Source organism: Phyllobates terribilis, unplaced genomic scaffold (genome assembly GCF_046119375.1).
Source record: "Phyllobates terribilis strain yellow unplaced genomic scaffold, ASM4611937v1 Scaffold_4__5_contigs__length_816908805, whole genome shotgun sequence".
NCBI lineage: Eukaryota > Metazoa > Chordata > Amphibia > Anura > Dendrobatidae > Phyllobates > Phyllobates terribilis.
The window spans coordinates 457,319,651-457,332,208 of NW_027362764.1; the positions used below are offsets into that span (position 1 = coordinate 457,319,651).

The 12,558-nt window shown below is 43.6% G+C and overlaps 1 protein-coding gene across 3 annotated transcripts in view; it reads left to right on the forward strand.

Moving 5' to 3' along the window:
- Window positions 1-12,558, forward strand: part of LOC141265491 (glutamate decarboxylase 1-like) — a 279,089-nt gene that overhangs the window by 132,212 nt on the left and 134,319 nt on the right. For all 3 annotated transcript variants that reach the window (XM_073678644.1, XM_073678645.1, XM_073678643.1), the window contains exon 8: window positions 1,953-2,007. In XM_073678644.1, the coding sequence (XP_073534745.1) occupies window positions 1,953-2,007 (55 nt within the window). The remainder of the gene's footprint in view (window positions 1-1,952; window positions 2,008-12,558) is intronic.

Below are 12,558 nucleotides of genomic sequence, written 5' to 3' on the forward strand. Positions count from 1 at the left end.
AGGAGCTGCAGAGATCCACAGATCAGGACGACTATTAGTTGCATACTTCACAAATCTGAGCTTTTTGGAATAGTGGCAAGAAGAAATCTATTTGTAAAGTAAGCCATAAAAATTCCCGTTTGCAAAATGTCACATAGGGGACAAAGCTAGAATGTGGGAGAATGTGCTCTGGTCATATGAGACCAAAGTAAAACTTTTTGGGTTAAATGCAAAATGCTATGTGGGGCAGAAGACTAACACTGTACATCACCCCCCAAAAAAATTCCCACTGTCAAACATGGGGGTGGCAGCATCATGCTGTGGAAATTATTTTCTTCAGCAGGGAAAGGGAAGCAGAGTTTCTGGGAAGATGGATAGAGCTAAATACATGGCAATCCTGGAGAAAACCTGTTAAAAGCTGCTAAAGACTTGAGACTGGGGCGTAGGTTCACCTTCCGGTAGAACAACAACGCTAACCCTACTGCCAGAGCTATAATGGAATGGTTTAGAATAAAGCATATTCATATGTTTTAATGGCACAGTCAAAGTCCAGACCTAAATCCCATTGGGAATCTGTGGCAAGACTTGAACGTTACCGTTCACAGTTGCTCGCTATCCAAGGTCATTTAACTAGAACTAGTTTGAAATGAAGAGTGGGCAAAAATTTCAGCCTCTAGATGTGCAAAGCCGGTAGAGATGTACCTCAAAACACTTGCAGCAGTAATTGCAGTGAAAGGTGGTCCTACAAAGTATTGAGTTAAAGGAGCTAAATAAACAATGTATGTCACAATTTTCAGATTTATATTTTTTAAATAATTAGAAAACCATATACTCTTTCCTTTACACTTCAAAAATACTTGCTACTTTGTGTTGGTATATCACATAAAATGCCAATAAAATACATTTAAGTTTGTAGGTGTAATGTGTAAAAATGTGGAAAAGTTCATAGGGTATGAATACCGTTTTCAAAGCACTGTATGTATGGACAAGATCAGAAGTCTCATTGAGTTACAAAATCATTTGTTTGCAGTGATTGCCTCAAAAGGTTGTGCAACTAAATATTAAGTTAAGGATGCCATCATTTTTGTCCAGACCATTTTCATCGTTCTTTTTTTTTTTTTAAACCACAATTCAAAATCATTGTTTGATTTTCATTAGTCAATATACAGCAAATTTAAATTGAAAATGACTTCTGTCAGTTACAAGTTATTTCTTACTTTAACAGAAGGGTGTGAACAATTTTGTCTTTGTGTTTAGCTGGAAAATGCAGCAGGGTTCATAGATTATGAAAGGGTCTTTCCCCTAATCTTATGGATGTCAAAGGCTTTACTTACTTGAGACAATCTGAGCCATTGGACCAGAGTGTCAATTTTTTAAGTTTCCCTAGCCATAACAGTTGATAACTGGAGGTTTTGGAAGCTACACCACAGGTCAACAGCCCAGCTCTACTAATACAGTAAAATGTTAATTTTTTAAGTATCACATATTTTTCTTCTCTACTTCCCACTCTCCAAGCATATAGTAAAAGCCACTGATTAAATAACTTTTTATTCAATGTCTTGTAGTAGCTGTCTCACTTATTAGCCAAAGAATAAGCCCAGAGCTTTGTCTTATTATTCTAGAGCTGTTGGCTTACACCACCCTCTGGCAGCCTTCCCAATAAATGGCAATGGGGAGAGGAGGGGTTTGGCAGCACATAAATATTGAGGACTCAGACAGGAGTGTATGCACATAATAGAAAGGACTTAACTCTCAGTGCTACAGAACAAATTTTATAGGAATAAATTGACAGCTGGAAGTTGTCATCTCCCTTGTCAAATGGAGATGCACCTACAGTCTGATATGATCAGCGCTAACTACACTACGTAAGGACATCCCTTCTTTTTAAAAGTACTAAATAGTTAATGTTTCAAAGCTTACTTGTAACACTGGGATGCATAGGATATAATATTATGACTGCTCTGTCTTGACAGGGGAAAAATGATGTCTTCTGATTTGGAGGAGAAGATAATGGCTGAGAAGAAAAAAGTGAGTTCTATATGTTAAGCAACGCTACACTATGGTCTTTAGGTATACTCTCCAGAAACAATTCTAAAGAGGTAGCCCTAAAATTCACATTGTTCAATTAATGTTTCAAAAATGTTTGATTTGTAGCAAATCGCCAGTTCTACTAAGCCTTTAAAGGGGTTGTCCGGTCAAAAGTGATAAGTCTGCAGTCACTCTGTGTGACTGCAGACTAGTGTTGAGCCACCCCCGTAGTGTTCGAGTTCGGTTCGGTTCGTCGAACACCCGTGTGTTCGCCGAACTGTTCGTCGAACTGTTCGTCGAACACCTTCGAACACCGTTAAAACCAATGGCAGGCAAACAAAAACACATAGAAAACACCTTCAGAGGGGTCCAAAAGCTGACAAACTGCTCAGAAGACATAACTAACACATGGAAAAGTGAAAAGTACATATAGTCATGCGAAAAGAAAAGAGGTGGAGGAGTAAAAGGAGGGGGAGACACAGATATAGGCATGTCATGCCCTTCTAAAATCCAAAAAGTGAGAAGCCGACACGGCCAGTCCTCTCCTGCCCGTGCCACCTCCGTGTCGCCGGGTTTGTGCCAGAGCCGCGGTGAACCCTGACGGCCAGCCCCCCTCTCCCAATACTGGTGCCTGTCCGCTGGTGGGTCGAGCAAGCCCCCCTGTGGTGGAGGCAGCTCTAAGCTTTTTAATTTAAATTGTCTCTCTAATTTGAATGAATACACTTTAAATCCATTTACAAGGATCTATTGGAGGGCAAGTCTCATGCCAGCAGCTGCGTAATTCCAGCTCCAGTAGCGTCCACTAAAGCTGCTGCAGTTCAAAAGCTTTTATAAGGATCGAGCTTGGCTGTCCACCGCAAGGCATCCTACTGCCAGTCCCAGCCCCTATGCCTTGGGGTGCCTCCTGATGCTCTTCAATGAGTATCCCGTGGTCCCGAAGCATTTCCTTTGAAAAAATTAAGTGTCCAAATTACAGGTGGTGTAGCTTGCTTAACAGCCGGGATAATCCGCTGACTAGCAGACACTGCTACTAGGCACAAAGTATTTCCTGGGCTAGATGCAGTTAAAAATTTGTAATTAGATACTCTCGTTGGATGCTGAGAAAGCATTCCATAGAGTCTCCTGGCACGCCATATATTATTCTCTTAAAAAGTTTGGGGTAGGGGTCTAGGGGACCCTTTTATAGCCAAAATCACGGCCCTGTATCGCAATACGTCACCTAGGCTGAAGATAAACGGAACTGTAGCACCCTGAGGGCTCGGTTGCTACAGAGGTATTGCACCTCACCCAGAGGTGTGATATCTCACTCTCAGGTAAGGATGGAGTGTGGATCAGGACCCGACACCTGCATGCATTACACCACATTGCCGTGGGGCAGGGCGACCAATATGCCCCTGAGATGGGCACGACAGTCTCTGTCCCTGGCTGGAGTGGGGGGAGGGAACACTGAGGAAGGGGAACCCTGTAGTGCAGGAGCAGGGAGGAAGCAGTTCCTGGGTGCATTGAGAAGGGAGTATAAAAGGTGGGCACCATCTTAGTTCAGTGCAGAGAAGTCTGAGCAGAAGTGACAAGGAGCAGGGGCTCTGCATGAGCTCTGCTCCGGAGGTGGGCCTAGTAACAGAGGCCCAGGCCTGGAAGAGGGAGAAGGAAGGAAGAGAAGCGGAGAAGGCTCCAGGAACGAGGAGCGAAGGGATCCCAGGGGTGCGGACGGGCGAGTCGCCACCGCACGCCCGAATTCACCTGCGTGGAGGGGTCAGGCCAAAGGGGGAGACCGGTCCCCGAAACTAGTGGAGGCAGGAAACGACCCTCAGCTCGAAACCGGAGGCTGTGACATTTTATGTGGCGCAGCCCCTCGCTACACCCGCTAGGAAGGCACCACATAGGGTCAGGGAAACTGGCGCCAAGTTTACCAAGAGGAGGCCTGAGGCAGCCGGACAGAAGGGTTGGTAAGAAAGGCCAGACAAAGGACACACAAAGGGGGTCCTGTGAAGCGCTCCAAAGTTATCTGGGAGTTGTCTGAGCCCCTCACCTGGTGAGCACAGTACGACGTGGGCAGCCGTTACCTGCAGACGTGGTCTGGATAATAAGAACTGTGAGTAAAGGCCCTGGACTGCATCACTGACTCCGTGTCGTTACTGCTGCTGCCCTGCACCATCACCCCCATCCTCCGCATACACTGCCCTGAGGCTATACTCCTCCCGTGGGGAGTTATGCTACGCTCTGCTGCACCCACACCAGACTCAGCGGTCTGCCCTACAGCGGCGGTTCACTCTGACCGCAATCCACGGGTGGCATAGTCGGACATTTAAACATCAAAACCACATAAATAGTTCCGCCACTGGTTTGACCACCCTGAGCCACGGAAACGGGTCGGCGCCACGGAGACTACAACCACCAGCATCCACCAAAAAGGGTCCGGCTCCGGGTGTCCCAAGGCCAAGGGGGCGCGTCAGAACATTTTCATCACCTTTCATAATCACCAATGGGACAAGGCAGGGATGTCCTCTGTCCCCTCTCTTATACATCCTAGTGACGGAGCACCTGCTCTCATCAATTCGCCATAACCCCAATATTAGGTGGATTGAGGTGGGAGGCACCGAGTACAAGTGCTCTCTATTTGCTGATGATGTCCTAGTATATATCACTCAATCACATATATCCATCCCTGCTGTTGTGGCTGAAATAGATCACTTTGTTACATGGTGAAATTTTAAAATCAATGCAGCAAAGTCTGAGGCCCTCGATGTCTCCCTCCCCAAATCCATACAGGATTCCATCCAGTCCAACTTTCCCTTTGCCTGGCCCTCACAGGGTATCAAATACTTAGGAATTCCTATTCATAGAGACCTCTCCCATCTATGTTATCTTAATTTTGGTCCCTTTATTGAACAACTCCATACAGACCACGGTTGGCAAGTTAGAACTGTAAGATTCACTACGTGAGCCACTGGTGTTTTGTGGAAAAGCACATGTACACTGTGTTCCAAATTATTATGCAAAAAGTGTTTAGGAGTGATAAGGGAAGAATTTGTTTGTTTGTCAGTTAAACTCATTGATGTTGATGTGTGTCAGGGCTCTTTATATCACTGTAAGCAATTGCAGACACCTGTGCTAATTAGTTTGGCAGGTGTGTCCAATGAAAGGCAAGACTACTTAAGAAGGCTGTCCCACATTATTAAGCAGCCTCCATTTTCTGCCAAAATGGGAAAGAAAAAGGATGTGTCGGCTGCTGAGAAGCTACAAATTGTGGAGTGTTTAGGTCAAGGCATGACTACAATCAACATTGTGCGATGATCAGGATGAAGTGTCTTGGCAATCAAGAAGTATGTAGCTGATTCACAGTACACACATGTGCGTGCTGATAAGGGCAAACTACAGGCAATTACGTCAGGTTAAAAGAGCAGCGGCAAAAAAGCCTTGTCATAGCAGCAGACAAGTTTTTGAAGCTGCTGTTGCCTCCAACGTCCCCCGAACAACAAGATGCAGGGTCCTTCAGAGGTTTGCAGCTGTGCATACGCCATCCTGTTGACCTACTCTATCCACTTCACACAAGCAGAAACGGCTCCAGTGGGCCAAACATTACATGAAGACTGATTTCAAAACTGTTTTGTTCACGGATGAGTGCCGTGCAACGCTCGATGGTCCAGATGGTTGGAGTGGAGGATGGCTGGTTGATGGACACCCCATGCAAACACGGCTACAGCGCCAACAAGGAGGAGGTGGAGTAATGTTTTGGGCTGGAATCATGGGGAGAGAGATTGTCGGCCCCTTAAGGATCCCTGAAGGGGTAAAGATGAACTCCATAGTGTATGTGGAGTTTCTCAAACAGCACTTCCTGCCATGGTTCAAGAAGAAGAACCGTGTATTCCACAGCAAGATCATTTTTATGCATGATAATGCACCGTCTCATGCTGCACATAACACATCTGCATCTCTGGCTGATATGGGCATAAAAGGGGACAAACTTATGGTGTGACCCCCATGCTCCGCTGACCTCTACCCCATTCAGAACCTCTGGAGCATCATCAAAAGGAGTGTCTATGATGGCGGGAGGCAGTTCACATCTAAGCAACAGCTCTGGGAGGGTATTCTGTCCTCATGCAAAACAATTGAAGCAGAAACCATCCAAAACCTGACAAATTCAATGGACGAGAGAGTTCAGAAGCTCCTTTCGAAAAAGGGTCCTATGTGCAAATGTAACATCACCTAGAATAAAGTTTTGAGTTGAAAACTGTTTGATTTCAGTTTCTAATAACCTGCTAATGCTTATAATTTCAAAAATTACCATTTTTTTGGTCTTTATTAAAATGATAAGGTTGATCGAAGAGTGTGGGGGAAGGCACTTATGTGTCTGGCGCATCTCGGAGCCCCAAAATTATTTTCCGAGCTAGATGCAGCTAAAAATTATTATTAATTTTAAATCTGGTGGAGTTTAGTATAGATGGCCTAATAGAATCAGTACTGCACACTGCTACAAAGCCCAAATTATTTTCCAGCCAAGATACAGATAAACATGATTAGTAATTTTAAATCTGGTGGAGCTTAGTATAGATGGCCTAATAGAATCAGTACTGCACACTGCTACAAAGCCCAAATAATTTTCCAGCCAAGATACAGATAAACATGATTAGTAATTTGAAAGCTTAAAATGGTTGGTGAGGTGATTTTAACCAATCATCAAGCTTTTACTCTCCCCAGGATGACACAGGGGTAGAAAAGTCGTTTCGGATCCATGATTTGTTCATCTTTATAAACGTGAGTCTGTCTACATTATCAGTGGAGAGCCGCGTACGCTTATCTGTCAGCACACCACCAGCCTCTGAACACACGTTCAGACAGAACGCTGGCTGCGGGGCATGACAAGATCTCCAAGGCGTAAGTGGCTAGCTCGGGCCATTTATCCAGATTGGAAGCGCAAAAAGAGCAAGGGTCCAGTGACACAGTCATGGCTTCAATGTTTACTTGGAGATACTCTTGTACCATCGTCTCTAGGCGTTGACTATGTGTCAGACTTCTTGTCTCCTGTGGCCTTGCAAAGGATGGGCTAAAAAAGTGGTGAAATGATTCCGCAAAATTGATGTTATCAGCAGATACTGTGTTTCTGTTACAGTTTGAGTGCTGAACACTCGACGGTCCCACGGTTGGCAAGTTGGAACTGTGAGATTCAGTACGTGCACCACTGGTGTTTTGTGGAAAAGCACATGTAAGATTCTGCTACAATCTCTGCCGATTAGAGATGAGCGTTGTTCTACTCGAACTGTTCGCCAATCTCAAATTCGTGCTGTTTTGGGCGGTGTTCGAGCCGTTCGGCGAACACAAACAATTTGAGAAAAATTCGGCTGTTCGAGGTTATGTTCGATAACTGTTCGTGCACCAAAATCATAACTGGATTTTTTCTCAGTAATGATGAAAATTAATGTTAATACGCAGTTTGAGTGTACAGCGGGGTGGGGGGAGGGGCAGGGGATGGATCTCTGCAGGAACAATGAAGATCTCCATTTTTTTTTCTCTTTCCCGCATTTGCAGTGGGGAGGTGCAATCTGTCAGCCTATCAGCAGCGCACACACGGAGCGAAGTGCTTTTTTTCACACAAGCAAGGGCATGTGTCATTGGCAGTGTATGTCACATGTCCTTGCCCTATAAGACCAAGCCATTTTCCCCGTCGCCACCATTTTCTCACTGCTGCAGCTGCGTGTTAGACGGCACCGCTGTTGCTGTGTGCGCTATACCTTGTTAATTTCAAGCCAATTTTCGCACAAATCTACAGATAGCTTGGGAGTAGGGAATAGTTGTGATTGCAGTCCTTTTAAGGACTAGGTTACAGCATTTCCTACGACTTTTATCAGGCAGGTCTGTGCTCTTAAATAGATAGATTGTGGGAGTAAAGACTAATTGTAATTGGAGTCCTTTTCAGGACTAGCTTACATCAGTTCCTATCAGTTTTTGCCAGGCAGGTCTGTGCCAGTGCTGTGCAACTTTTTTTCACAGCATTTGGCTGAATCTAGCAAAGCTAATCCTTTTTGGCCTATTGCAGAGTGTGTTAGTCAGTGGAGTAGCCTATCTGTGTTGCAAGATATACCACCTGTGTATAGAATACCAATTTTTTTACTGCACCTAGTGAAGTAAAATCTTTTGGGCATAGCATCATTCTATTAGTCCATCTATACTGACCTCCATCAGGTTGCAAATTGAATATAATTATTTTCTGCATCTAGCTCTGAAAAAATATTGGGCTTCTAGCTGTGTGTGGGACTTGTTCTATTAATCCATCTATACAGACCTCCATCAGGTTGCAAACTGAATATATTTTTTTCTACATCTACCTCTGAAAAAATATTGGGCTTCTAGCTGTGTGTGGGACTTGTTCTATTATCCATCTATACAGACCTCCATCAGGTTGCAAACTGAATATATTTTTTTCTGCATCTACCTCTGAAAAAATATTGGGCTTCTAGCTGTGTGTGGGACTTGTTCTATTAATCCATCTATACAGACCTCCATCAGGTTGCAAACTGAATATATTTTTTTCTGCATCTACCTCTGAAAAAATATTGGGCTTCTAGCTGTGTGTGGGACTTGTTCTATTAGTCCATCTATACTGACCTCAATCAGGTTGCAAACTGAATATATTTTTTTCTGCATCTACCTCTGAAAAAATATTGGGCTTCTAGCTGTGTGTGGGACTTGTTCTATTAATCCATCTATACAGACCTCCATCAGGTTGCAAACTGAATATATTTTTTTCTGCATCTACCTCTGAAAAAATATTGGGCTTCTAGCTGTGTGTGGGACTTGTTCTATTAATCCATCTATACAGACCTCCATCAGGTTGCAAACTGAATATATTTTTTTCTGCATCTACCTCTGAAAAAATATTTGGGCTTCTAGCTGTGTGTGGGACTTGTTCTATTAATCCATCTATACAGACCTCCATCAGGTTGCAAACTGAATATAATTTTTTTCTGCATCTACCTCTGAAAAAATATTTGGGCTTCTAGCTGTGTGTGGGACTTGTTCTATTAGTCCATCTATACTGACCTCCATAAGGTTGCAAACTGAATATAATTTTTTTCTGCATCTACCTCTGAAAAAATATTTGGCCTTCTAGCTGTGTGTGGGACTTGTTCTATTAGTCCATCTATACTGACCTCCATCAGGTTGCAAATTGAATATAATATTTTTCTGCATCTAGCTCTGAAAAAATGTTTGGCCTTCTAGCAGTGTGTGGGACTTGTTCTATTAGTCCATCTATACTGACCTCCATCAGGTTGCAAACTGAATATATTTTTTTCTGCATCTACCTCTGAAAAAATATTGGGCTTCTAGCTGTGTGTGGGACTTGTTCTATTAATCCATCTATACAGACCTCCATCAGGTTGCAAACTGAATATATTTTTTTCTGCATCTACCTCTGAAAAAATATTGGGCTTCTAGCTGTGTGTGGGACTTGTTCTATTAATCCATCTATACAGACCTCCATCAGGTTGCAAACTGAATATAATTTTTTTCTGCATCTACCTCTGAAAAAATATTTGGGCTTCTAGCTGTGTGTGGGACTTGTTCTATTAGTCCATCTATACTGACCTCCATAAGGTTGCAAACTGAATATAATTTTTTTCTGCATCTACCTTTGAAAAAATATTTGGCCTTCTAGCTGTGTGTGGGACTTGTTCTATTAGTCCATCTATACTGACCTCCATCAGGTTGCAAATTGAATATAATATTTTTCTGCATCTAGCTCTGAAAAAATGTTTGGCCTTCTAGCAGTGTGTGGGACTTGTTCTATTAGTCCATCTATACTGACCTCCATCAGGTTGCAAACTGAATATATTTTTTTCTGCATCTACCTCTGAAAAAATATTGGGCTTCTAGCTGTGTGTGGGACTTGTTCTATTAATCCATCTATACAGACCTCCATCAGGTTGCAAACTGAATATATTTTTTTCTGCATCTACCTCTGAAAAAATATTGGGCTTCTAGCTGTGTGTGGGACTTGTTCTATTAATCCATCTATACAGACCTCCATCAGGTTGCAAACTGAATATAATTTTTTTCTGCATCTACCTCTGAAAAAATATTTGGGCTTCTAGCTGTGTGTGGGACTTGTTCTATTAGTCCATCTATACTGACCTCCATAAGGTTGCAAACTGAATATAATTTTTTTCTGCATCTAGCACTGAAAAAATATTTGGCCTTCTAGCAGTGTGTGGGACTTGTTCTATTAGTCATCTATACTGACCTCCATCAGGTTGCAAATTCAAAATAATTTTTTGTCTGCATCTACCTCTGAAAAAAAATTTGGCCTTCTAGCAGTGTGTGGGACTTGTTCTATTAGTCCATCTATACTGACCTCCATCAGGTTGCAAACTGAATATAATTTTTTTCTGCATCTAACTCTGAAAAAATATTTGGCCTTCTAGCAGTGTGTGGGTCTCATTGTATTAGGCCATCTATACCAAGCTCCACCAGCTTTTCAATTAATAATAATTTTTCGCTGCATCTAGCCCTGAAAATAATTTTTCTTCCCAATAGTGGTAGCAATAGAAATATGGGGCGCGCTCCTGGCTTACAAAAATATACGCTTCATAACAAAAAACACCAGCTTAGCTCACTGCATTAATAAGATGGCATCATCGTCTCTCCCAGTGCTAGGCCTACTACCCAGGCTAGCATTCCTGTGCCTAAAACACAATGTATGGGTCCGCGCTAGCCACTATGCTGAGGGGTCTAAAGCTGCTGCTAACGCTTTATAACAATTCAATTGGCAGATTTTCACAGAGCTCTTCCACAATGCCCACCCATCGGGACAACAGTTGCCCACCTTCCCTATGGGATCTAGTGGCGAATAGTTGATGCCATTAATCAGAGCGTCAGTTGCCCCGTCGACGTGGCAAGCATACGGTAAGGCATGGGAAGAGTGGACACGACTAGTAGCAGGCAGACGGGTTGACCAATGTGAACAAGCCAGATCACAAGTCACCATAGAATTTCTCCACCAGCTAATGATGAGGGGCATATCAGGGGCGTCAGCGCAGCGGTGTCTGACCGGAGTAGCATTTCACTTCCAACTACTGAATTGGGGAGATGTGACAAAGATTCATCATCAGACAATCCATAAAAGGGTGGAAAAGGGGTCAGCCAAGTCAGGAGTGTAGACGTCCCGTCACGTGTCACTAAAACTGATTTCTCACATCATATCCCTAACACCATTAACATGACACTCACAATTTGAAGCAACACTACTGTCTACTGCATTTGTGATCGCCTTCTTCGGGGCGCTATGCATAAGCGAATTAGTCCCTCAATCCAAAATTAGCACCAGTGGAGGCTTATTACACCAGGACGTAGTCATAGGCAATAATGCAATACGTCTACGCATACACAAATCGAAAATGGTTCCAGCGGGCAGGGGCACTTGGGTACTTCTACAACCCACAAACGGTACACTGAGTCGGGTAACAATAGTAAAACCATATCTAACCATCAGATCACAAAGTAATTTGTTCCTATCACACATTGATGGGACGCCATTATCAAGATACCAGTTCCAAGCTATATTTAATAAATGCATAACATCGTCAAGGAACCACCCCAAAGATTACGGGACACACTCATTCCGCATAGGCGCGGCCACAGAAGCAGCAAGAGCAGGACTGTCAGAAACGGAAGTTCAGAGGATAGAGAGATGGTGATCCACGTGTTTGGCAAGATACATAAGACCGGACTTGTTATCCTAACGTGGTTTGTTTCTTTTACAGGTGACGCTAAGCCAACAGTGTGGGTGATAGGCCACTCGTATATATATATTGGGCAGATTAAAGGGCGAAAGTCCGCCCAGGCGGGAGGAAATTAGAGTTTCATAACACATATTTCAACTGGAGAGGTATTAGAGGCCTGCTATGGCCACAGGTACTAATGGAGGTAATCAAGGTAGGGAGAGAGGCAAGATGTCTGGTCATCTTAGTTATACAGGCCAGGGGAAACAACCTAGGTCATCACAAGAGCGCATAACTAATGGCAATAATGAAACTAGACACTGAGCGCTTCAGAGAATTTTTCACAAAACTAGGTATAGTATGGTCAGAGATTGTGCCGATAGCGGTATGGCAAGGTGCGCGAGACATCACGGCCATCTAACGGACAAGGCGGGTAATAAATATTCGGATGGCAAAATTTAGAAGAGACAGAGGCGGTGTAGTGGTACGACACCGACAACTGGAAGGAGATAAAGCAGGCCTCATACGGCCCGACGGTGTTCACTTAATGGATATTGGACTGGACATATTCCTGTCAGGACTCCAGGACGGAGTGGAACAAGCATTAAGAGTGATGGGTGGGGGTCAGAGTCCTGCATACGAGTACGCAGGATCCTCCGTGGCCTGGAAATAGAAAGGACATGTTGGAGAGTTACACTTGTTGGCCAAGTTGCCGGAGTGGAGACCCAGGGCATGCTGCAACAAGCTGAATTATTTTAGAAATAAAATGTCTTTCTAATGGAATGAGTATAAAGAGTTAATAAAGCTGTGACCGATCCTCACCCATCCAGTTGTA